The sequence below is a fragment of the Neopelma chrysocephalum genome, unplaced genomic scaffold (genome assembly GCF_003984885.1).
Source record: "Neopelma chrysocephalum unplaced genomic scaffold, ASM398488v2 Primary Assembly neopelma1_43, whole genome shotgun sequence".
NCBI lineage: Eukaryota > Metazoa > Chordata > Aves > Passeriformes > Pipridae > Neopelma > Neopelma chrysocephalum.
Window position 1 is genome coordinate 22,827,599 of NW_020897702.1, and position 26,478 is coordinate 22,854,076.

The 26,478-nt window shown below is 40.6% G+C and overlaps 1 protein-coding gene across 1 annotated transcript; it reads left to right on the forward strand.

Moving 5' to 3' along the window:
• The first annotated feature begins 1,186 nt into the window (after positions 1–1,186).
• On the forward strand, positions 1,187–26,151 carry LOC113964865 (ovostatin-like). Its single transcript, XM_027677623.1, has 35 exons — positions 1,187–1,308; positions 1,823–2,006; positions 2,338–2,494; positions 4,031–4,087; positions 6,039–6,230; positions 6,798–6,882; positions 7,597–7,708; positions 8,092–8,206; positions 8,421–8,530; positions 9,700–9,858; positions 10,111–10,338; positions 10,831–10,888; positions 11,362–11,507; positions 12,595–12,744; positions 13,304–13,474; positions 13,772–13,895; positions 14,205–14,210; positions 14,465–14,555; positions 15,064–15,292; positions 15,854–15,977; positions 16,308–16,426; positions 16,873–16,924; positions 17,704–17,787; positions 18,701–18,877; positions 19,368–19,449; positions 19,937–20,093; positions 20,499–20,573; positions 21,603–21,768; positions 22,034–22,254; positions 22,852–23,067; positions 23,481–23,605; positions 23,956–24,046; positions 24,622–24,690; positions 25,623–25,728; positions 26,077–26,151. Exons 1-35 carry the CDS (start codon positions 1,187–1,189, stop codon positions 26,139–26,141), a joined length of 4,425 nt encoding a protein of 1,474 aa, XP_027533424.1. The 3' UTR covers positions 26,142–26,151.
• Positions 26,152–26,478: the final 327 nt, after the last annotated feature.

Here is a 26,478-nt window from a genome sequence, read left to right on the forward strand (position 1 = left end):
AGAATCTGTAGAGATCCTCTTCAACAGAAATGACAGTGAGGTGGGTTCTCAAAACAGAACATCAAACTGTCTGTGTTCTGAGCAGCCCCAGCATGCCACAGAGAGACTTCTGGAGAATCACCTATTGCTTCTGCCTGTTCCAGTTTCATATGGTTTGATACTTCTGTGAAAATTTTGAAGGTATACCTGAAAAACATTTCATAGTCGCCCTTTGTCCTATGTTTCTATTGAAGAAAGTTTCAGTGCTGCCCAATTCTCTGCATTACACACTAACCAGAAACTAGAAGAGACAGTCATACAACATATCAGGATATTAGAGAAAATCATGCTCCCATACAGGTACTCTGCCTTTGAAGCCATATCTCTCAGGTCTACAAAATTTAGCTATTTTGATAACATACAGTGGTGTACTGACCCCAGCCAGTAGCCAAGCAGCCATCCTGTCTTTTACTCACCCCCCTTTTTCAGGATGGAAGTCAAAGAGACCAATGGATTGAGATAACGACAGTTTAATATGGAAAGCAAAAGATGCACAAGAAAAAGAAATCATAAGAGGGATTTATTCAGTATTTCCCATTGGCAGGCAGATGTCCAGCCACTTACTGAGAAGTAGGGCCTCAGTACATGTAGTGACTGCTTTGGAAGACAAATGCTGCTAACACAAAAGTTGTCCCTCTTCCACTTTCCTCCACCTGTTACTGTTAACATGATGCTATATAGTATAAGATATACTTTTGTTCATTTTGGGTCATCTCTCCTAGCTGTGGCCCGTCCCAGTCTCTTGCCCACCCCAAGTATACTAGCTTTTGGCTGGGAGGTGGGGGAGATAGCCTTGACACTGTGCAAGCACTCTTCAGCAATAGCCAAAACACTGGAGAGTTAGGAACACCATTATGGCCTCAAATGCAAAGCACAACAGGTTAATGTGGAGAAAGCTGACTTCCTAACTTCACCCCAGACAGACCCAGAACCAATATTAATGTAAAAAATTAATTACAGTTATCAAACAACTGCTTTCCAGCATTGTTTTTCTTGTGGGGAGCAGCCTACAGGTGCTTTATTTTGTCGTCACAGCATAAGAGAACAAAAGAAGAAGGTAACCTTTCTTTATCCTAAAAGAAGGGCTAACTCCTTTCCTCTGGAGCACTAGGTGAAGAATGGTGCAGAGCTGTTAAACTAATAGCCAATGAATTGTTTCTTGGGAATAGAACTTATCTCTTTCTTCTGTCTCACAGTGAGAAAAATGTGGCTGAAGTTTCTTTTGGCTATTCTTCTCTGGCATGTAACAGCTGCAAAGGAACCTGAGCCGTAAGAACTACCATATTATTGCCATTAATATTTATGGAAAGGTTTTAAAGACAGTGTTAATTAGTGCTATTCATTTTGTTTTAAGTATTAAATACTACTAGGGACCATCTTTTATATCTGGAGAGTAAAACGGAGTGTGGATGGCAAGTGAACTGTTCCCATTTAATACGGTCAAACCTTCTGCCTGTTGCAGAACTTCCATAGGAGTTGGTGTGTGTTCAGAAAAGGCAATAGCAGTAGTAACAGGAGCGTGCTTTGTAAAAAGCAGATGGGTCCAGGACTCAGACAAAGGGGAAAAGGGTAGGAGTTGGGGGTAGTATCAGAACTGTGGTGGGAATCCAGAACTGGGCTATTTGGGAGCTGCAGGGCAGGAGTGAGGGGCACTGGTAGTGTGTCCTATATTTAATCTAAACCAATTGGCAGCTACTGAATAATAACAGTGTTTGTTTTATCCTGTTGAGGCTGTTTTTCCTTTCTCTATGAATGTGATCACTTTGACGTTTGGATCTCACAGGCAGTATGTCCTAATGGTGCCTGCTGTCCTCCAAAATGACTCTCCAGGTCAGGTTTGCCTGCAGTTCCTTAACCTCAATGAGACAATATCCATCAGAGCAATCCTAGAATACAGCGCTGTTAATATCACTATTTTTGAGAAAACCATGACAGGAAACAGTGGTCTACAATGCTTCAATTTCAAGGTAAACTGACTTTAATTTATGTTCCAATGGAAAAGAAATATAAAGAGGGAAAAGAAAATTAGAGCAGAGAGCACAGGACAGGAACAAGCAGGGAAGAAAACAAGACTGGTTGAAGGAAAAAGGAAACATAGAAGAGTAAGACAGTAACAGACAAGCAGGCATTTTTAATAGACATAAGGAACAAGAAAATGTCCAAGAAAGGTAATGAAGGTGGTGGAAGTGAGGTGGTATCTCTTTGTAGGAGCCCAGTTCACAGGTATTGCTGTGCAACAGATTCTGAGCACATGACTTCTAGACTAACAGCTCCCTTTGTTTTTCTTTTTCCTCACAGATTCCCCCTGTCCATTCTTCACCACTGGCTTTCATTTCCTTCTCTGCCAAGGGCACCACAGTCAGCCTAGAAGAACGGCGGTCAGTGATGCTCTGGAACACAGACAGCATTGTTTTCGTGCAGACAGACAAACCCATCTACAAACCAGGACAGAGAGGTGAATATCTACTTTGCCTATAATCCGTGCCTTAGGAAGCAATTTCTTCAGATAGAATTTCTCCAGATAGAATTTCTCGGCCTGGTGTTTTTCAAACTGAGCTACAGTCTGAGCAGTCTCTTCAGAGTTTCTGCTAAAACCATTACAATTATTTACTGTGGAGCTCAGGGAGTAATCTTCAAAATGTCAGGAGACTGTCATCCCATGGTCTCTATTATTTTCTTTTTCCTTTCCTCCCAGCTGGCAGAAACTTTCACTGCTGCTGTTTTATTACTGGTGACGGGTCAGGATAGTGGGAAGAACTGATTAGACCGTTACCTGGCATGAAACAATGCTTCCATTTGCTTCTGGCCAGCATCAAACACAGTCTAAAAACCAAGAGTTAAATCCATTATTTAAAAAAATATATAAATTGTTAAACACAAATTCCAGCTCTTTACTTTCTGGATTGTAATGGGTTTGGACTTTAGATTTTCTTGTTGTTGTATTCCTGCCCTTATGTTATTCCCCTATCCAGACTTCTCATCTGGACATCAAGCAGAACTCTGTGTAGGCAAAGAACCACTTATCTAAATCCCTTCCTTAGTTAATTTCTAGGTTTTAATGCTTCTAGCACACAGCTAGAACACTGTGTGGAAATTCTGTAGGAAACACTGTAGGAAATTCTACAAGAAAACTTCTTTCCAGAGATTAGTCAATTAATACAGCTATTAGACTAGATTAGCTATACCTTAATTGGGAATTAGTTCTATCTACGTAGATTTATAACAGGAAGGAAAGCTAACCAGTCAGAATTCGGTGTCACCAAGGTGTCCAACATGGTCTGTTTATTGGTCAAATGGCTTGGTGCTGGGTTGAGGAAGTAGTAGACTAAATTAAATTATGAAAAGGCAATGCTTCACAAAGACATTTTCAAAACATATTTTTATGTTTTTCCTTCTACACTAATTTGTAGTTCTCCTTCCAATTTTTCTTTTGTTAAAAAGCAACCACAAACACACACACACAAAGAAGAAAAAAGGCAGTTTGGCAAAAGCCTGTACAAGATGAGAACAAACTGAACTAAGAGGTGTGACACTGCATTAGGAAAAACTGACACTTCATCTGCACTAATATTTGGAACTTTCATGTGTTTGAGGCAATAAACCCTGCTTTAGAGATGGGGAAATGAAGAGGAACAAATTTACCTACACCATGCAGATGACCACAGAAGGAGTTACAGCCACTGAAGGAGTTATGGCTGTCACTTGATACTGCCTGACCTACACAGCAGTTCTTATTTGTTCAGTCATTCCCTTTCTCTGTGGTTGAGTAAATTTTTATGAAAGAGTGCAAGAGCTCAATGCCGAGGACAAGTTCCTTCCTCAGAGTCTGTGTAGGTTCCTTCTGTCTTCAGATTCATTTTATTATGTGCATCTTATACAAGTGGAATTGTTAAAAGATCTTGTGAAACTGGGAGTATTAATGAATGGGAAACATCATGCTCAACCAAACAAACTATGGTTAATGCTAACACCCTGTTCCTTGCCTTTCCAGTGAGGCTTCGTGTTGTTGCCCTGGATTTCAGTTTTAAACCTGTTCAGGAAACGGTGAGTAACCAGCCACATTCCCCTGTATTTAAAATTTTTGGAAGACAGCTTCTTAAATTTTCAATAAAGGATCAATGGGGATAAAATGAAATATTGCAGACACTAAATGCTAAAGAATTAACATGATTTCCTAAGCACATGCTATAATCCACCCCTACATTAGAGTCACAGGGAAGAAGGCAAAGGTGTAGCCATTTGAATTCCTGGCAAACCATCTTCTGCTATCACTGGGAAAGGACTGAAAAAAACCCTCCACTTTGCTACTGCAGACATTATTTTAGCTCTGAGCAGAAAGCCCATGGTTCAGTCTCCTGTTTTTACTGTTCAACAATTGTTCCTTGCTAGAATCAACAAGTCATCCACCTGGCACTTTGCCTGTTTTAGAAATGAGGGAAATGAAAAAAGAAAGTTGCTGCCACAACTGTTTACCTCCTCAGAGGCGCTCTCTTCATTGCCAGCAATCTGTCTTCATGCTTATAGTACATAAACCAATAGATGGAGGGGTCTTTACTGTCCTCCTCTCATGTGGCTGTAATGCAGAGGACAGCACTTCTTTTTTACAAAAGAGTTGGTGCTAATAAGAAGCCCAGGTCATGGTTTACACGCGCCTCTATAACTCTCATTCAGATGTTCTGGGATTGCACTAAAACCAATATAATCAGAAACTGTCCCAACATTCTCATTCCATCTCTCCCCTTTATGTAAGCTTCTTAATGAAGTAAAACTGCTATTACAATGGTTAAAGTAAGAGATTGGGATACTAATGGTATTATACTGACTATTGATTATATATGTCTCACAGTCTTGAGAAAAAAATAATTTGTGCTTGATCAGCCACCTAATCTCTTCTTCCACTTTGTTTTTTCCTCTTTCAATACGCCTTCATTGCAATTGAGGTAAGAATTTTTTGTCTTTGTACTACATTATGCATATAAATAATAATAAAATTCAGGGCACGTGTGTTCACATCAGTTTATATGTGTCTACACACAGACAAATCTTGCTCCTAAGTACACCACCAGAAATTAACAGAAATATCACAAAATCCAAGGATGCTTTTTGAGACAGACTAACATGTAAAGCACACCTATATTTATTTCCGCAGTCAAAAGTTTTAGTGTCCTTGTGTCTACCTTTGACTCCTTTCCACTTCCTCCAGTTTGCTCAACTTATTTTGGGATATACCTTTTTGTAACTCAAGTGCTGGTAAAAACTATGAACAAATATAGTCTGTGAATACAATTACTAACTAGTACTTCCATGGCATTTTCTGGTGATTTTTAAAATAACAATTGCAGTCCATGTCTAGATAGCATACTTAAAAGTTTTCATGTTATACCATGAAGTTAGATGACTTTGTTTTCTTTGCAGTGAAACATACATATTTTGAGCTCTCCATTTGTTTTTCTTCAAGTTTGTGCTTTAAAGAGTCAAGGAAATGGTGTGAATGTGTTTTCTTTGGTCTAACTAACCATAACATATACTGAGAGGCAAATGCTACCCCTAGTGAATGCAGAAGAAATGCTCCCGTCCTACTCCTGGCAGCTGAAAAAAAGATGCTGGTATTGCTAAACGCCAAGATTTGTGTGGGATAAACTTGGCTGAAGGAAAATCACAAAGGAGATTTTCTTTCTATCACTTCTTGACACAAATCTAGAGCAACATATACTAAAAAGCAGGAAAGGGCAGTATTGTACAACTTTCCCTGATAATTGAGACTAATAAGTAAAGTGGCAGAGGATGTCTAAATCTGGGAACAATAGATAAGAATCTAGCTGCATAAATAATAACATGAATAATCAGAGTACAAAGGCATCATTAATCTCAATGCACGTGCATTAAGCAGCTTCTCCAGTGAGTTAAAACAACTTTAATTTGCTGAAGTCCTGTTTTCTTCTTTGGTTCTAGTTTTGTGTGCTGGTAGCAAAAGATTTCCAAGGCAGACAACCTGTGAGTCTGTATTCTTTTTTTTATTCAGGATCCAAGGGGCAACAGGATCTTTCAGTGGCAAAATGTGGCATCAGAGATGAACACTATTCAGAAAGAATTCCTACTAACTGATGAACCTATTCTGGGGAACTACAAAATTATTGTAGCAAAGAAGTCAGGAGATAGAACAAACCATTCATTCCTTGTGGAGGAGTATGGTAAATGCCACCCATTGTTTTTATTCAGTGTAGAAAACATTATTAGAGATGAGCCCATATCAATCAACCGTTTTGACTGCTAAAACTTCAAACAGCTTCCTGGCAAATTCAGCTTCAAATAGTTGTCATTAAGAACTGTAGAGATGAAAAAAGAAAGAGAAGAGTAAAAAAAAAAAAAAGAGAAAAATTACCCATTTTGCACACACTCAACCAGCAGAATAAAAATCTGCATAAGAAATCAGCAAGTGGATTGCAAATTTCATTGAGACAAACTAAACTTTTCCCAGCCATGTCCACGAGCTATCTTGGCCAAAGCTCTGCATGGTACCTAGGCATCACAGGATTCACCTCCAAAGTCCTGTCTTCTCTTCAGAGTTTTGTAGAAATACTTTAGTAAACCTATGCAGACTAAGCCAGTTCTTTATCATCTTGGCACCTATATTCTGAGATTCCATTTCATCTGACTAACACTGATGATATATCCTCATTTTTACTTCATCTCAGGAGGTTCTGCAAGTTTACAACATGCCAGTGTTGGGTTTTTTTTCTTTCCATTCTTTGTCTTAGTGTTGCCAAAATTTGATGTCACAGTCACTGCACCAGAAAGCCTTACAGTCCTGGATTCAGAGTTTACAGTGAAAGTCTGTGGATTGTAAGTACCAGGTGCAGAGTTGTTAGGAAATATGCTGAAGAGGAAGAACTTCCAAGGACCGGGAAAAGAGACGGGGCTTGGAGAAAAAGTCAAAATATGTAGGGCCTCAGAAGAGGTTGATCGAGGTTGACTTGGTGGTTGGAGCTTTCATAAATCTTTTGAGAGGTTTCCCAGCAAAGTAGAATGTGTTCACTACCAATAACCCACTTCAGAGGGAGACCTTCATAAAGCAGAGCATCATTAAATTCTAGAAGGGATGTTAGAGTTGCAGCTGTCTAACTCCCCCTCCCAGCTTGGTCCTTCAGAAGGACCTTGCTTACTCTAACACCAAGATCTTGTAATTTAGAACCCAGAGGTGAAATCCTGATTCCCCTGCAGATATGAGGATTTTTATTTCAGTGAGTCTAAAATTCCAGTCTAAGCTGAAAAGTGGAGACAACAGTCATAATTTGATCAGTAGCCATGTCTCTTCATCATGCTTATACTTTTAAGGTGTGTTTTTTGTTCATGGGTTTATGTGTGAAAAAGAACTCATTTTGATTTCTGAGTTGTATTTTCTGATTTGTAGCAGCAGAAGAGTTAGGAAAAAGCCTGTGAAATTATTCCATGCTCTGGCTTCTCGGATCACTGCTTGTCCCGTATCTATTCCTGCATATGTTAACTTATGTCTATTTTTCAAACATCAGCTCATGGACCTATTTCCTCTTTTCCTAGGTACACCTATGGCCACCCTGTTGAAGGGAAAGTCCAGCTCAGTGTATGCAGGCATTTTGATTCATATGGGAGGTGCAAGAAAAGCCCAGTTTGTCAATCATTTATCAAAAATGTATGATACACAATTATTATTCCTCTTCATGCTTGTCCTGTCTCCTGTGTTTTTGTTTCTCTCTCTTTGCTCATCACACCTTTCTTTCTCCCTTTGATGCTTCACCTCACTCTACTAATTTATTTGCTTGTATCACAAGCTAGGAGCTCAGGACACCTCATTTCTCTTCTTGGTTTCCTGCAATAGCACTGACATGTTCCTTTCTCATGACTTAGTTTCCCGTCTGAAAAGTGTAGACGATGATGTCTCTATTAGTCCTGTATAAATCATGTTAAAAGTAGTGGGAAAAGACTTCACTCACTAAAGAAGGGTTCTGTGTATTGCCAAACATCCTTTGAAAGCTATGATCCTCGGTAATGGGATTTGTTTTCTTCCCTTTCCAGCTGGAGACAGACGGTTGCCTCTCCCAGGTTTTCAGCTCCAACATCTTTGATCTAAATCGCACTGGCTACATGAGGAATCTTGACGTGAAAGCCATTGTCATAGAGAAAGGAACAGGTAATCCCTTCTAGACAGTCAGAAACAGAAACAAGGATGTGGTCAAGGAGAGCAGGAGATATTCAGCCTCTGCTTGCTGACTACAAGGATGTCTTCCTGGGGAAGGTCCATTTTTACAAGTACGGTAACATCCATCTGCAGGCAAACGCTAACTCTGATGAAGCCATATACAAGACAAAGTATATCTTCTCTCGACTCTGGACATGTTTTACAGACCTGCAACTTAAAGCTACACAGTTCATTTCCATAACTCGAGTGATGAGCAGCATACAGTTTGAGAACATGGATCATCACTACAAAAGAGGAATTCCTTACTTTGGACAGGTGAGCAAGAGAATAGAGAGCTTTTATTGAAGATGATTCACAGGCAATCGCATAACAACAGTGATAGGAACATCTAGGGGACTGTTTGGGAAGAGGAAGTTCTTCTCAAGTTTTTTTTATTACATACAGTGCCTACTGGTAATTCTGAATACTGAAGACTATTGATTTATTCTGAGTTTGATTCTGCCAGAAATACTTTGAATCAAAACAATTAATTAACTAGCATTTTTCTAACTTGTATTTAAAGCTTGCTACAAATCACTGCCTCTCCCTTCAGAATTGACCCTCACATTCCAGTCAGAGATGAATAAAAACACTGGCAGATGAGGGAAGAAAGAGAGAAAGGAATTTAAGACACACACAAAAAATAACAACAGTTTCAATCTCAAAAAGCTTTTTCACAATTTTATGTTTTATGACAAATCCCACATAACTGTATCAGTGGTTTAAAAGGTAGGGATAAATCTTTCTCCTTCAGTTCAGCTTTTGTCAATGAGGAAAGGATATGGGCACATCTTGCCAGTAGCACTGAAGGGACAGAAGATATCGTCTTTCAAGGGGGTTGTTTTTTCCCCTCTGGGAGATGTCTATGTAATTTTCCCATTTGGTCCCCACTCCCACTCTGTACTTTTTCTGAAAAAAAATCAAAATGAATGCTCATTTCCAGCAATGGAGAATGTATCTAATGGTGTCTGTTATTTTCCTAATTGTTTGTTTAACACATAAACAGCAGAGATGATGTAGACAGAATCAGATAAGTGTTCAAAACAAAGATATGGAGAAAAGGCTTAAGACACGGAAAGTATCAGCAGCAGATTCTCAAGACTAAGAAAAGAAAAAAGGAAGGGAGGAAAGGAAGTATACTTTTAAACTGGAAATGTGTAGTCAGAAGGGACTGACCAGGAAAGAGTTGAGACATGAGAAGTCCTTCCTCTGCAAAAGGACATTATCAATGATGTGGCAGATGTTGAGGAGGCTCCTGCTTGAAACCTCATAAGATAGCTGAGATATGTGGCAGAAAGTGATGAGAGACATTTCAGTTCTCAAGTACTTCTTTGAAGAAAGATGAAAAAGCAATTCTGCTGTTTGGAGAGCAAAGGAGTCCAAAACATCAGTATCTACGTACAGAAGGATAATACGCTAAACATGTTTCACATTCTCTTGTACAGATCAAGCTGGTAGACAAAGACAATTCTCCTATTTCCAATGAAGTTATTCAGCTATTTGTCAATAACAAGAACACAGACAACTTCACCACTGATGATAACGGTGTTGCAGAGTTTAGCATTGACACATCTGAAATGTTTGATCCTGAGATCAACCTGAAAGTGAGTACAAAACAAGGCTGAATAGAGACACTGAGAGAGATGGCTGCTCTCAAACTGAACCCAAAAAAGATGGGATGATTTTGAATTCTGGTTTCAGAATGTGCTTTCTCCATCTTATTTCATGTTCTAAAGCTCTCAAAAATTACCATAAAGAGTGAGAAAAACACACAAGTTGTTGCAATGCAATGGCTTGCTGCAAGGCTAGTGATATATATTTGTTTTTCTTTTCTTCCCCACTGCCTCTGTGATCAGGCAATTTATAAAACCAGTGACCACTGCCACTATGAAGGCTGGATAGAGCCTTACTATCCAGAAGCGACTGCCTCCATCCAGCACTTCTACTCTTGGACTAGCAGTTTTGTGAGGATTGAGCCTCTATGGAAAGATCTGGGCTGTGGGCAGAAGAGGATGATCACTGTGCACTATGTCTTAAACGTGGAAGGATACAAGAACATCAACGCTATGAACTTCTACTATGTGGTGAGTATAGGGTTATGGCATGGTTTGCTGAAAGGGTTTGACTGTACAGCTGTCTGGCAATCCATCCATGGGATTTACAGCAGTGAGTGTTCTTCCAACTTTTGGATTACCAGCCAGCACAATGGCTAACATCCCAAGGACAGAAACTACCCAGTCAGGAGAAAAGGCCCCCATTTCTGATCATGTTACTCTAGTTCATAGTAAGGAACCCCCTTCTCAGGCCAGGGTTCTTGTCCATTTCCTGCAGGAAAAAACTCTTTTTAGTATTCTCTGCCTCCCTCTTCCCTTTCTTTTCCTTCTTCTTTCTGAGCCCAGACAAGGGCCCCAGCAATAGCAGCTGCAGTGGCAGCATTCAATATGCTCTAAGGCTTATGTTTAAGCCTTTGAGATCATCTCAATGTAGATTGTCCTGTCGATGTACAATGAACTCGATTGCTGCTTTCTCCCTCCAACTTTTACCAACACATACATTTCTTGATCTTCTCTGCACAGGGCATGGCAAAAGGCAAGATTGTCCTTACAGGGGAAATTAAAGTTAATATCCAAGTTGGTCAGTTAAGTTGCCAATATGTATTCCTTCATTTAGGAAAAAAAAGTTGACTGAACCAAGGCAAGGTCTCCTGGATGTATATAGCAGCTATTGGAAAGGTCATGCCCCTCTCCATCCATGCATGTGTGCATGATACAATGCCACTAAGTTCACTATAAAGTCAGATTTAGTCCAGCAACTAGTTAATGTGATATTAGTCAAATAATGTCTTCTAAAGATCTTCCCAAAGGTTAACGTAGGGCATGCAGAGTGTCTGGTGTAGGGGTCTATGTGAATATGGCCACATATTCAAATCTACAGTAAATATGAGCATCTGGATCTAAACCCAAACCTGTCACCTCCTGGCAAAATTTTAAGTTTGAGGTCCAGACTGCTCCACTGACTGGTACAGTTACATGTCTGTTGAGGATGGCTACTACTACAGCAGGTCTTTGATGATTCTTTCTTATTGGTGCCTTTCTTCCTTCTAACAGGTCAAAATGGCACTTTCACCATCCCACTTGTGGTCAATGAGAAAATGACTCCAACCCTTCGGTTGCTGGTATATACCTTACACCCTGCCAAGGAACTGGTGGCAGACAGTGTTCAATTTCCAGTTGAGAAGTGTTTCAAAAACAAGGTGAGAGGCACTAACATATAGCAAGTCTTACCTGCTGCCAGATAAATATAAATTCTTTGTGTATATTCACAACAGATTTAGTTTTATTTTTTGTTTTCATTCACTTCTCTCAACATTAGTCCCTTCATTCTTCTTTTTTCTCTTTGGCCTTATATCTTTCCTCTACCACTACTTCCTGACCATATTGTCAAAAGGTAATTCTTCTTTAAACATGAAAAACTTTTCAGAAAAAACACGAGAATCCCACATGATCCTTGCCTCTCTTAAACTCTACTAGTGTTCCATTTAGTTTAGACTGTCTCTTCTTCAGTAGAGTGAACACATTTTAGCTTTATCCTACTTCACTATTCAATCTAATTTTTTTACACTTTCTTGTTGAAAAATGCAATTTGGGTTTACCAGAACTAAATACACAGAGAAAAGAAAACAAAAATAACAGTCCAGGGTTTCAGTTTTTCTTCTGAGTTTTTCTTTTCCACTGGTACATTTTCATTTAACATTTTGCAATTAGATTTGACCATTAGGATTTTTCTAATCTTTGTTTCCCAAAAGCTAAAAAGCATGAAACTTTAGGAGAAAGCAAACAAAGTGAGATTAACAAAGTGTTTCTAGTTACATGCTTCTAGTTACCCCTCCTAGTTTTTCCCTCTTATCAAACACAAATGTGAAATGGATTTTTGTCTGAATAGATTCAAAACAGAATCCATTTTAAGTATTTGCTAACAAGGGCCATGGACCTAATAAAAACATGATTTTCTTACTGTAGTGCTTATTACATGTAGTCAAGTCATAGTAAGATTTGATTTGATAAATGCAGCAAAAGAATCTCACTTCATTTTAAATCACTTGTGGTATCTTCATTTAAGCTACCACAGGAATCTAAGTGTGCTTATTACCTAAGTCCTCATTATAACAGAGGCCTGGTCAACAGCCGCAGTGGAGATCAGACACCCTTCTCCAGGCAGACTCTCTGTGCTTTAACAGAAAAGCCTTCTACTCTCCTTTTTTCCCTCCATTCACACACACGGTCAGAGCAGCCCTGAGCAACATGGATTAGCCATGACAACGTCTGTTTGATAAATTTCAGGTCCGTTTGCAGTTCTCTGAAAAGCAGGTGCACCCGGCTTCTAATGTCAGTTTGGTCATTGAAGCTGCTGCCAACTCCTTCTGTGCTGTGAGGGCAGTGGATCAGAGCACGCTGCTCCTGAAGCCCGAGAGAGAGCTGTCTGTGGAAATGGTAAGCAACCCAAAAGCATTGTCCTCTTCCGCTGCTTCTTCCTCCTCCGTTACAGTGTCTCTCCACTTGAGATCATTAGACTGTGTTAGACTTCTACCACTTTTTGTAGGTGCTGGTCATAAACCATCTATAGTAGGCAATAAACAGGTTTTGTTTCTTGTTGATTGAAAGTCCTTTTTCATGTAGGATTTAGTTTAACCTGTGACTGGTCTCTGGCAGCACAATTCTCTGGCATATCTGCCACTCCTTCCAGTTTTGTGTCATCAACAAACTTGCTGAGGGAACACTCTGTCCCAAGATCCAGAACATCAGTGAAGATGTTGAGCAAGACTGGACCCAGTATGGACCCCTGCAGTACACCACTAGTTACTGACCTCCAACTAGACTTTGTGCCACTGATCACTGCCCTTTAGGTCCAACCATTCAGCCAGTTCTCAATCCAGGAAACGGAACATGGTTTCAAACAGGCAGACATCTCAGCTCTGGCTATTTGCAGCATATGACGTAATTAGAATTAATCTTTACACACACAGGTTCTATGTTTCCTTACCCCTCACAGATATACAGCCTTCATCCCCTGCAAGACTTTCAAGGCTACATCTTCAATGGGTTCAATCTAGCAGCAGATCGCCAAGACCCTTGTGTCTCATCTGACCACATCTTTCACAAAGGCTTGTATTACACACCTGTAATGTCTGGATTAGGCCCAGATGTGTATGAGTTTCTCAGGGTAAATGTCCTGAACATTACTTAAATCTGTTGAAGTGAGTTTCTGCTTATTAGATAGCTCTTAAAATTACACCGTTAGTAAAGCTCACACATGACAAACTTTCCTCATGGACCTCTATTCTACATTGACTCTGGTGCCTACTGTGACTTTCCAGCATACACAAAGCTCCCACAAGTCTCTGCATAGGTTTCTCTGGGCACCTCTGTGGTAGAAGGACAGTAATGGGAAAGAGGGGAGAATGGAACAAACTTCAGCTACAGTATGGTTATGGCCAACACTAAAATGTGTTTTTTACAGGACATGGGCATGAAATTTTTTACCAACTCAAAGGTTCAACAACCAGTTGTATGTACTAGTGAGACTGTAAGACGTCAGCCATATGCCAGATTCACGGTTCATGCACACCATGTCAAATTACCAGGTAATACAGGGGACAGTAAAGTGGCATTCATGGGATATGAACGTGGGCAGTACTCATTAATAACATTAGTATTGATATTGAATATTGGCCTGGTACAGAATGAGATAGCTTAGGATAATGGCCAATGCCCAAAAAAGTCTTTCAGGTCTACGCTCCTGATTCATGTCCAGTTTCATTCTGTGAAATGTTGGCAATCAGCTGAGTATCACACAAAGCTAACACTGTTGGCACTGATTCCCTTCTGACCAGAAAAGACTGTGCAACTGTGGACAGTAAAGAGACCTAAGAGTCAAGTGACTTGAATCCTAGCCCAGGGTCTCATGCTCGTATTTGGAGACCAAAACATTTCAATGTTTTCTTTTTCCTTTGATAACAGGTTATACCTAACTCAGGAATAAATTAGTGACACTACATAATATTTGTGTGGCATTACTTACAGTCTCAGTCAGAACAAAATGGGAAAATACTTACCATCCTTCATACTGGCCCATGCATACTCAAATCTGTCCTTTCTGGGAGTCTTCATTATACGAACCAAGTTTTCCTAAATTCTCATTATCTCTTACCAGTTGGTAGGGAGGATCGTGAGAAGAGACTTATCCTTGAGACTATTAGGGAATTCTTCCCTGAAACTTGGATTTGGGATATAGTTCTAATTAAGTGAGTACTGCTTCTTTCGTCTCTTTACCTTGCTTTAAGAGTTACTAAATATATCCCCTGATGTCCTGCAAGATAGCTATTCCTTGCCACCTCTTCTTACTTTTTGGCCTGGAAGACCTAGCTTTTTTGGTCATCATCTGTCCACCTGCCCTTCTCTTTTCTGTGATAAAATTACCAAAGATGTCCCCAAAGACATCTGTTCCCACAATGCATGTACCATGAGTCATATTCTCTTCCTCAGAAGAAGGACACCTTTATTTAAAGTATGGGTTTGCAGAACAAGACCTCTGAGTTGTCTTTCCAAACTGTGGGAAATGATGGGCAAAAGAACTTTCAAATGGGCTTTTCTCAGAAGATTTGAGTGATAAATTCTAGGGATTTGTATGTGAGATTTCTGTGTATAGAATCAGGTTGGTTCTGATTTTCAAAACTTGTTGCCTCTACTGAGAAGCAAGGCACATGAAACTTACCCTTTCTAAACCTTTCATCTTTTATCCATTCCCATCAGCTCTACTGGAGAAGCCAGCATCTCATACACCGTCCCTGACACCATTACCAAATGGAAGGCCAGTGCCTTCTGTGTGGAAGAGTTGGTTGGATTTGGTATATCTGTGCCTGCCACCCTAACAGCCTTACAGCCTTTCTTTGTTGAATTAACCTTGCCCTACTCTATCATCCGAGGAGAAGATTTCCTGCTTAGAGCCAATGTCTTCAACTACCTTGACCAGTGCATTAAGGTGTGTACTTCTGCCCACATTCTTAGACCTTACCCCATCTCCAAAGAAGCTACAGCAAATGATCAGTGCAGATAGTTGGATCTGTCCCTGCTCTTGATTGAAGTACTGTTCATTCTAGCTGATGACAGATTATCCTAACTGGATTTGTCCTCCCAAACCACTACAAAGCAGAGGAAGACCTGTGTGAGCTGTGGCTAGGATGGGTCTATAAAGCAACTGTCTCAAGATCCATAGAGAAAGGAAACAAGTGCTTTGTGGAGTATCATTCACCATCCACAGTCATGCAAGCCATCACTGGTATAAGTGGGGTCTTTTTCTTAGGAATCAGGTGTGCATAGGGTATTTAACATCTCAGTGGAGAATATCATGAGAAGCAAATGGGAAAACTGTTCAGGTTACATCTGATGGATGATCTAACACCATCATCCCAGGACTTAAATCTGCTTTATACTGTTGACACTGGACATAAACAGATAGTATCTCATCGCTCTCTAACAATAAAGCAGCATTTGCATATGGTGCAAAATCTTCATCCCATCACACTACACTTTCTGTTTTCAGATTAATATTTTGCTGTCAGATTCCCTTGATTATCAAGCCAAACTCATCTCCACAGAGGATGATGGATGTGTATGTGCCAAACAAAGAAAGACCTATGTCTGGAATATTTTCCCCAAAGAAATTGGTAAGTGCTTTGAATTTACTTGGTTTTCTGTTCTGAGATTGATACTAATCAATTTATATGTCACCCGAAAAAACTTAATCCTTGTCCAACCTGGAGAACTTGGTCTACCACTGGTCTTTCCAGTTGTGTAGGCTAAAGAGCTTCTCCACAACTGCAATGTGTTTATCATTCCCATTTTTAGAGATCAGTTCTCTTCCTGTCTCACTTACAGTAACTGACCATTCATTATGTTGCACTACTTAATATTATTCATCAGATGAAATTTCTTACTTTAACCATCATTCTGCATGATGGAAGTCCATTTTTTTTCCTTTTCTGCTACTATTTAAGGTAATGTAGTATTCAGCATTACTGCAGAGACCAAAGATGATAAAACTTGTGGAGACCAAGTACCTAGGAACATCAGTATTGACTACAAGGACACCCAGCTCAGAACACTGTTGGTTGAGGTACTGCTGACAGCTCTTACTGTTTGTCCTGTACTCATGAGGAAACTAAACCTCAGCAGAAGTACCAAAAGCAAGTAAAAGTTTTTCAGGTTCCCTAAAGAACTCCAGATGTGGCTCCACATTCATGTGGCTGGGACAGGGTCTGGCCATTCAATCTTAAGACAGGGTCCACTCCCATCTATTGTCCTCTTCCATGAGGATCAGTGGGTGTTGGTAAGTGCATGTCTCCCTCATGCAGAGGAGAAATTGAAAATGAGAGACTCCATCTGATGGGAACTCCCTTTTGTAGCAGCCACATCAAACAGGAACTTGTAAACTGTTTCTTCAGTCCACCTGTTTTATGATGTAGGAGGTTGGGGAAGGGACTGGCTTTTCTGTTTCTGCATTTCTTCTGAATGCTTTGTTCTCATTGACTGCATTTGTCTCTTCTTTCCATCTCCACACAGCCTGAAGGCATCAGAAGGGAGAAGACTCAAAATTCCCTTATCTGTACAGAAGGTAAGGGTCTTAGTCTTACATACAGCCGTCTTGAGAGGAACTGAAAGGAAGTTGGAGTTTGCACTCTTTCCTTCAGTGCTTGCTGATGTTGCCCCTCCCTTCTTCCCCAGAGTTGTCCAAATGACAGCTAGTGTGAGCATTATAGTCCAATTCCCTGCTACAAAATTCCTGTGTGATCTAGTGCCTCAGTCAGATGTGCTCAGATGCTGAAGGAAGGCTGCTATAAAGCTGTCAAAGGGAAGTGACCTTTCTGTGCAAAATATGTCCTGTTTTTCATTCACTCATGTTGACTGCTGTCCTCTATTCCAAGGATACCTGTAGCTTACAGCTTTCCACCTCTAGTGGGAATGGCAGAGTGAATGTAATGTTCCCTTTCACACTATCCCAGTGTAGACAGCAAACAGTTTCCAAAATTCCCTGGATGGCCTAAAAGAGGCACAAAAGCAGTTCTGACCCTTACCAATCAGCTCTCCCCACTGCCTCACTGAAAAAATCCCCAGGGTTCACAGATACTACAACCTGTGAGCACCAACCTTCCCCATTCTACTGTTTTCTATTGAGCAATTCCAGTTACTGCACCATTTGATCTATTTTTCACAATTTTGGTTTTTCTGTGCCCTCTTCTCTCTTCATGATCTTGGTGGCAGCTGTGAGTTTCAGTTTATTGCTGTCTCTTGTGTGCAATTTTGTACTGTGCAATTGGTACCAGGAGTATTTCACTGCTTTAACTAATATTTCTATACAAATTACCACAATGAACTTAATGTTTTTCTCCACAGATGATGTGGTTATTCAAAATATAGATCTAGATCTACCTACAAATGTTTTGGAAGGATCAGCCAGAGCTTCCTTTTCTGTTGTTGGTAAATATATAAGTAATACAATATACAAAATAAAGATAATGTAAAAATTATAAAATAAAGGCTCTTTCAGCATTCAAAATGTAAGTTTCCATTCCTTTTGTGGGAAACTTTTGAGAAAAGAGAATGATTCTCATTTAGTCCAGTAATGCTCTGCATCAGTGAGATGAAGTTTAAATATCAGTAACATCACTCTTCACTGTTCAGTTTAAATTTATTGCATTTGAATGTTTTGCTCTGAAGTAGCAGCACAGTTCTGAGTTATGACCTCAACCAAACACATGCCAGTACAACTTTTTTCCACATACACAAACCTGCATGTTTGTATGACCTGTAAATCAGAGACACTGGCAGAGTCTCTTCAGTCTTTTCAGGACCTGGACTGGGTTACATAACTCAGTCATAAAATCTTTGCTTTGTAACGCTGGTGATTTCAGCTCATTCTAGAAATCTTTTGCTGTGTCTGTGCTACCTTTCCTAAAAATAACAATTTAGAGGTGGCCTATGATTTATCTGCATTAACCAATGCCCTTTTTCAGCATGAATTGTTAGTTCTGTAATAAATGGTTCCATATAGTATCTCCAGCTGCTCCCTTCCGTTCTCTGGAAACAGAAGTTTCCTGAAAGTTCTTTTCATATCTAATAAGAAGTATCTGCTTGAAGTGGCACTAAAATAAGTAGTGTTTCTGGTATGGGCACTTTGGACTAAGTAAGGAGAGGCAGGGAAGGGATTCTTTGTTGACTGCAAAGCAGAACAGAACAAAACAAATCACTCAACACTGAGAGATTCACACTTGTTGGGAAGGTTTGCCACCCCATCTAGGCTTTTATGCCTCTGCCTATGGAATGGGAATTACTGTCTTTTTCAGTGGCCATGAGTTGTACTAATCCTGCCCTTGTATCTCCTCTTCCCCAGGTGACATCATGGGCACTGCAATGCAGAATGTGCACCAGCTCCTCCACATGCCATTTGGCTGTGGAGAGCAGAACATGGTCCTGTTTGCACCCAACATCTATGTCCTGGACTATCTGAACAAGACGGGGCAGTTGAGTGAGGAGGTCAGATCCAAGGCAGTTGGATACTTAGAGAGCGGTGAGAGCTTTTTGGTTCCCTTACAGTGTATGCTGAAATTCCACTTGAGGCCCAGTGAGCAGAAGCAGCAGCAGGGTTATCCTAGCAGATGGCACCACTATCGTAGCACAGCTCAGCAACCCAAGGGTTTGCCCTGATCAAGACATTTTTATTTTTACTTTATCTTCTTTTCTCATCCCTTTTTGCTGACATTCAGCTGCCATGTTTCCTCTGAGGTTTTGTCTTTCAGTCCCCTTCTCCTTTTCTACTCAGGCACAGTATGTGTCCTAAGCCTGTTCGTCTAGTTGGAGCAAAGAGGTGATAGAGCTCTGCTTATTCTGTGACTCAGTGTTTCTGAGAGACAAAATGTTTCATACTTCCATCTATAGGATCCCTTAGGCTCCGCTCCTACTTGTTAGATATACATTGCCTCTCCACTCTTTTCCACTGTGGTTTCAGAAAAATATGTTAGCAAACAAAATAGAACACTTCTATTTACATGTTTTTGCAGGCTACCAGAAGCAGCTGTCATACAAACATCCTGATGGTTCCTACAGCATCTTTGGCACCAGAGATAAAGAAGGGAATACCTGGTGAGTGACTAGGAGCAGAAATGGCTCAGAGCTGAATTTGTATTCAATTCACATGATGCAGGTAAGACGCAGCTTCACTGCCTAAATCAGATGTACAGAGCTGTCTAGGACCGAGACTCAGTAAGTACTAAGAAAAATGTCTCTCCACCCCCTGCCAGGCAGGATGCACAAAGACTTTATCCCTAAGTTGATCCCTAAAGACCCAGCTGGCTTTCTGATTTCCACTCCTACTGTCTCTCATGAAACCCATTGCACTGCAGTGCTCTGTAGACAGGATCAGCCTCAGAGTGTGCTGGACATCCTTCCCATGTCCCATCTAGCTACTACTCCTTTAACTGCCCTCTCACAGACGAGCACACAAAGAGAAAGCAAGCCACCAACATCCTGGCTGTAACTCTTCATGCTTAGGAACAGCATGAACAGGAGGGTTGACTTTTTCTGTTTCTACTTCCAATGCTCATCTCAGAGCTTCATCTTTCCCTTGCAGGCTCACTGCCTTTGTATACAGATCATTTGCACAAGCTAGTCACTTCATCTATATTGATGACAATGCCCAGTCTCAAACCTTTGTGTGGCTGGCAAGCAAACAGAAGCCAGATGGCTGTTTCCGAAGTGTTGGGACACTCTTCAACAATGCCTTGAAGGTAGCAGAGGACTACTTCTTTGTCAAATTTACACTTTTTCTCTCCCATTACTGCCAAATACTATATTTCACTCCTAATGCCTGCCCTCTTCCAAGGGCTAACTCTCCACATCTTACAACGACTATTTTCAGGTCAGTCGGCTTTCCTACAATATATTTTACGTCTTGTGAGCACTTGCAATATGGGTTAAAAGACTGTGAGCTTGAAGGAGTGCTGTTTTTTTATTTGATAGCAATGGGCTTCTCTTGATTCATGAGCTATTTAAGAGCTATGCAAATGTTCTCCTTCCTTTTGGGCTGTCTCCAGAATTGGCCACACTCTCACAGCTGGGATGTGGCAATTCATATTTAAAGACTTCTCATTTGTGGCATTCACTGATTATTCCCCTCTCCGTGTCCTTTTCAGGGAGGAGTAGATGACGAGCTGTCGCTTTCTGCCTACACCACCATTGCCATGCTAGAAGCTGGGCACTCCAGCTTGGTAAGGAGACCTTCAGCTGCTGGTATTCATCTGGAATTGGTGTCCAGTTGTTGACTTGGGTCCAGTGTCTGTTTAAGTAGTAAAGAGAGAGAAAGAGAGGGACAGACCTCCCAGAGTACATGACCATGCTCTGTATCTGCACTGGTTGCTGTGATAGAGAAGGTCTCTGTCTCTATACCTCTTAAGCCATCAGTGTTCAAGCAGAGATTGTACAAACCAGTGGTATTAGATCTTCTGTTTGAGACACGCAAAACATTTATTAACACCTTTTAGTTTCCAGTAAAAAAACTTGACAGTTAGTAACTCACATATGACAGGTAGCAAACCATACACTATGGCTTAGCCTCAAACATGGACCAGTCAAGAAAGTAATTTATTGCAGGTAAATCTATAAAGTCTACAGATGTAACTAAAAGCTACATTGGAAAAACAAAGGTCCAGCAAAAGGTGATCTGTCCTTTTCAAAAAGTTGCTAATACAAAGGAGACTACAGAGTGGATGTTAGATTTCGATGTATGCGTTAGCCTCCAATTTGTCATATCCTTTCTGAAGACCTTCTTGATTAGTGCATTAGTGAGGACACAGGGTCAAACTGTGCATTTTTTACTGGGTATAAACCTAGTGCAACCTCACAATTAAATTAAAGTTACAATAGAATCATTGAGGATAGAGACTACTAGGCTAGATCTGTTCAAGAAAACAAACTCTTGACAATAGAAGTGCAGACTGAATTATTATCATGGAGGTAAGCAGCAGGAATTAGCTGTGAAAGAAACATAACAGTCTTCTGTTTATAGACCAACCTCTTTAAGAACATGATTAAAAACTACTTGATTTGTCTGATGTTTCCCGTGAAAACCCTCCTTGAAGACTTCTGTATTCTCTCTCCTGAAGTCATTATACAAGCTGAAGTTCCATTCTCATTGCTGTGATAGTGACAGGATGATGAACAGTTTTAAAGAAAATGAATTTTTGACCAGGTGAAAACTACTGTTCTGAATTAGACCCATGTGCTTTCTTGTTTTTAAGGATCCTGTAATCCGAAATGCCTTTTTTTGTCTGGAGACTGCATCTGAGAAGAGTTTCAGTGATGTTTACACTCAGGCACTCATGGCCTATGCTTTCTGCTTAGCTGGCAAGGCAGAAAAATGTGAATCATTCCTTGAAGAGTTACATAAATCAGCAAAGGAAATTGGTGAGTTTCAGCCATTTTGGGAATTTGGGAAGTGGGAAGGTGGAACAGATCTTACTGACGGTCTAACCTTGACAATATTGAGAGTATGAGCACATGAACCAAACTCCGCAAATAATCTATGGAGTTAATGTATGGTACATCCACTGGTTTTCAGAGTGTACTTTTGAGGAAGAGGCCAGGACACAGTTAAGCCTCTGAGGCAGCACAGAGCAGTGGCACCTGTAATCAATTTTGGTTGCTTCTCAGCCTCTCTTTGCTTATTCAGATGGCTCACAGCACTGGGAGCAGGAGGAGAGGTCTCCATCAGAAGAATCTCCCTCCTTCCTTGACCATGTCCCATCAGCTGAAGTTGAGATCACCAGTTACGTATTGTTGGCATTGCTCTACAAACCCAGTTGGAATAAAGAGGATCTCATAAAGGCCTCAGGGATTGTGCAGTGGATCATAAGGCAGCAGAATCCCTATGGAGGTTTCTCTTCTACGCAGGTGCCAAAACTACCTTCCACTCTCCACCCAGTCCTAGGAATTGGGGCACTGTTTCAGGGTTCCAGCAAGCCTTTGACTACCTAGTCTTATTTCGCTTTTCCATCTGCCATCTAAAACACACAGAGACCAAACACCTCTCTCTTAGGGAGACAAAAATACTACTTTTCCCCCTCTTCTTAACTATAAAATGGTTAAAGCCACACAAGAGTAATTTGACTAGCAACAAATACAGATATTTATATCGGGGACGAGCCTAGAAAACACCAAGTCCCAGCTGTTATATGACCAAGAAGTTCTGTGGAGTTCCCCAGAAAACACAGGCTTTACCACAATGAAAAACTCAAGAAGTGTGCTCTAGTGCTCAGATTTTATGTTCTGAGACCTTTGTATGGGGAGAGAGATTTCTTCTACCCTAAAACACACATGACAGAACAAAATGGCTCCTTTTGTATGGGAACCATAGAACTATACACAGATTTAGACTTTTTTTAGCCAGGATGAAGCAACTGTGATTCATATTGGAGTTGTGACTTTGATCTCCTCTGCACTGGTCACACTGCGTACCTAATTCTCTTTTATTATTTTCTTTTTCTTCAGGACACAGTCATTGCTCTTCAAGCCCTCGCTGCTTATGGTGAGGCCACCTACAACTCTGCTACACAAAATAGAGTCAAGATCACTTCCAAAAAACCTTTTGAGAAGGTATTTATTGTCAACAATGAGAACAGGTTCCTGCTGCAACAGACTCCCCTTCCTGAGGTCCCTGGGAAATACAGCCTAACAATGAACAGCAGTGGATGTGTATTTATGCAAGTAAATGTCTGCTCTTCTCTTCATCATGTCTCACTTTCTGCATACAATATAGCCACAGTTTTGATGATTTTCTAGCTGACTTCTCTTTATTTTTCCTAATTACTTGATTTCCCTAAACTATTTAAATACTCCTTTCTCCATCCCACATTTTGACTCCTGTGGAGTTATGGCATGGAAAAAGAGTCCTTTCTAATCAGCATCTAATTTCTTTCTCAGAGGTGACTCTGGGTACAAACACCTTCATTGTTAAAGAGCAGAGGTCTGATGTGTTCATCATGGATGTAAGCAAGGATCTTCCACATAAAACCAAGTGCAACATTGCCAGAAAAGTTCATAAGTCTGACACCTGTTTTTTTGAAATACAAAGAAAAATCCTTGTCATGCTTGAATAAAAGGTTTTTTTCCTCTTCCAGACAGCACTGAGATACAACATTCATCTTCCAGAGGGGGCCTTCGGATTTCTGCTTTCAGTAGAGATATCAAATGCTTCTTGCCCACTAGATCGACCAGCAAAATTTGATATTGTCCTCATAAGCAGGTAATGCACCATCAACAAACCAGTCGCACAGATGACACGACACACAGAGAACATCGCTGTATGTTTTCAGTTCTGCTTATGAAGTCAAGAAGCATGAGCTGATCAATATGTTGATGATATCAGCCTGTAAGACACAATATCCCAAAAGACCTTGTGACAGTAACTGATGATTGGTAGCACATACTTGGCCCCTTCATGCTGGGGGCCTCACCAGTGTCTCCCACCTGAGTCAGTCAGCAAGTGCGTGTGATTCACACAAACCCCTCCGTGCTGTATGAAACCAGAAGAAGGGAGCTGAAGTTTGCTTCCCCAGGCATGATCCACACTGACAGGGGCCTCTGTTGTTTCAGTTACATAGGGAAGCGCAGCAGCTCCAACATGCTCATTATTGATGTGAAGATGCTCTCTGGCTTTGTTCCTGTTAAGTCTTCCCTGGATAAGGTAAATTAAAGGAACAAGATTAAATTACTCCCTGCAGGGACAGAGGAGAAGACTGGTCATGACAGAAACAGAGGTGTGGTTAAGAATCATTCAGCCACAAACCCTGCGAGGTGTTTGCATGGCTGCACTGTCTTTATTACTGGGTGGAGGGAATGCCCTACAGGAAGCTTCAAACACACAGACCTTCCCACATTAAAACCTAGGAAAAGTTCCAGCTCAAGACTGACCAGCAGGCAGCTGCAACAGGGAACTGACACTGCTCAGGCAGGGAAATGTCAGGAAACCTGTCAGACTAGCCCTGAAAAATATATCACACTGGAGTCAGGCAGTATTCCCCAAATGAATTGCAGTGACTTGTGCATTTGGGAAGTGTTCATACCCAAGACTAAGTCAAGTGGTAGGTTTTTCTCTATCCTTTCCATCTATTCAACAGCGACTCTAAAAAACAGCTTCCAGCACTTGATAGTTGGCTAAGAGAAGAATGAATCCCACAGCCATGCAGTGATAAGGGCTGAGGTAGCACTTGTTTTTTAATGTTTTATAAATATATTTGTCTTAATTTTCTTGTTTTAAAGCTCATTGACAGTAATACAGTGATGCAAGTAGAAAACAAGAAAAATCACATTCTTCTTTATCTGCAAAATGTAAGTTCTGGTCACTGTCTATTTGATTACCACAAAGAATGGAAACAGCATGTAATAGATACAACTACAATATGGTTAAACTCTATAAGAGGTATTTATCATATTGTCTTCCTCATCAGTTTTCCCCCATAATCACTGAGCAGATTACTTCTCAAACTGCATGTAACTTTCCAATTTTCCAATTTTCCAAACAGCTTCAAACTGACACCTGTCCTACTAGTAACTAGAAAACAAAGTTAATCTAAAAAAGCATAAAGAAATTAATCAAAACTCTTTTTCCTTTCAGTCAAAAGCAGATAAACACAAGAAAAGAGGTTCCCTTGTGTGTACGTCTCCTTGGTAGGTTTCTCATAAACCTCAGTCCTTCCAACAGGACACGAAACACTGCTTTCGTTCTCCTCTGGAAGGATTTCCATTACTTCTCTTGCACTAGTTCACTACAAAATTTAACCTGTAATCTAATCCCTGAATCAGAATTTACATATTAAATGTCAAAGTAAATTTGCTCGTGGCCCTGTAGAACCAACAAAAGAAGCCAATATCCCAGTGACGTACACTGTAAATTGATTCCCAATTTCTTGGTGGAACATAATGTTCATGTCTGAAATAGGAGGTATTGGAATACCAGACTTTATCATCCTGATCATTGGAGAAATCACGGAGAATTAAACTCAATCCCTTTGGACAATTTTTCCTTCTCTGACAATAGGATCTGTAATATTACAGAATCAGGTAATACAAGCAGAATAACAAATCCATAGCTCTTCAGCTCAGGTTCACTTTGGAGTCTTCAAACATGTTTCAGATAATTTCTGTACCATACTCTACGTGCGGCATCAGCGGGATTCAGAATATGCAATTTTATCCCCCTCATCTGCTCCAGATGGTGTTGTACAAATAAAAAGACGTAATCTCTGTCCCCTCATTCCCAGATCTCACAGAAGAAAAGGAAAGAAATCATTTTCTCAGTTGAGCAGAACTTTATCGTGACCCACCCCAAGCCAGCTCCTGTGCAGATCTATGATTACTATGAAACAGGTAGGTCTTTGATTTTAACCAGTCTGAAGTTTGGGGGAGGGACAGTAGAAACACTGTGTGCATTAAGGGAGACCCAGACCCAGCCCTCCTGGAACCAACACTCCTCTGAACTCCATTCGTATCTGAATCTAGGGCCAGGGGAGAGACTCATTTCAGTTCCGTGAGTTTGGTCTCATGCCCAAGATGTCGAGTGAGCATGACTAGAAAGTTAACAAAAATGCACATGTCAGAATGAAGGACATTTCAAGGATCTCCAGCTTAAGCATGCGTAAGGTATATCCGCTTCCAGGGAAAGGCATAGGAAGTGGTCTCCAGGCTAATTGGAACATTTATTTCCTTCTTCTCCAGAAGAGTATGCTGTTGCTCAGTACACATCACCTTGCAAAGAGGTTGTTGAAGAAATGGACAAATGATTTAAAAAGGTAAGTGAAAGCCAGAAAAAAATCCAAGCAGGTAAGGAAGTGAAGTATAAAGTAGCAAGAGCAGAGGGATTGAAAGAGTGGGTAAAACATAACTGTTCTCAAAGATATAAGGTCTCCATGAGGCTTCTCAGGGAGCAGACAGAGACAGTAGTCAGGTCCTGTACCGTGGCAGTGGGACTCCAAGTTGAGATTACGTTGCTGTTCATAGGAAAAGCTTAGCTTCTAGAACGAAAGCCAAAGTGCAGAATAATGGAGAGATTGGGAAATACCTTCTAAGTTTCCTCAAAAGCATGGACACTTAGCAAGGAACAGTCTACCTGTAGCCATC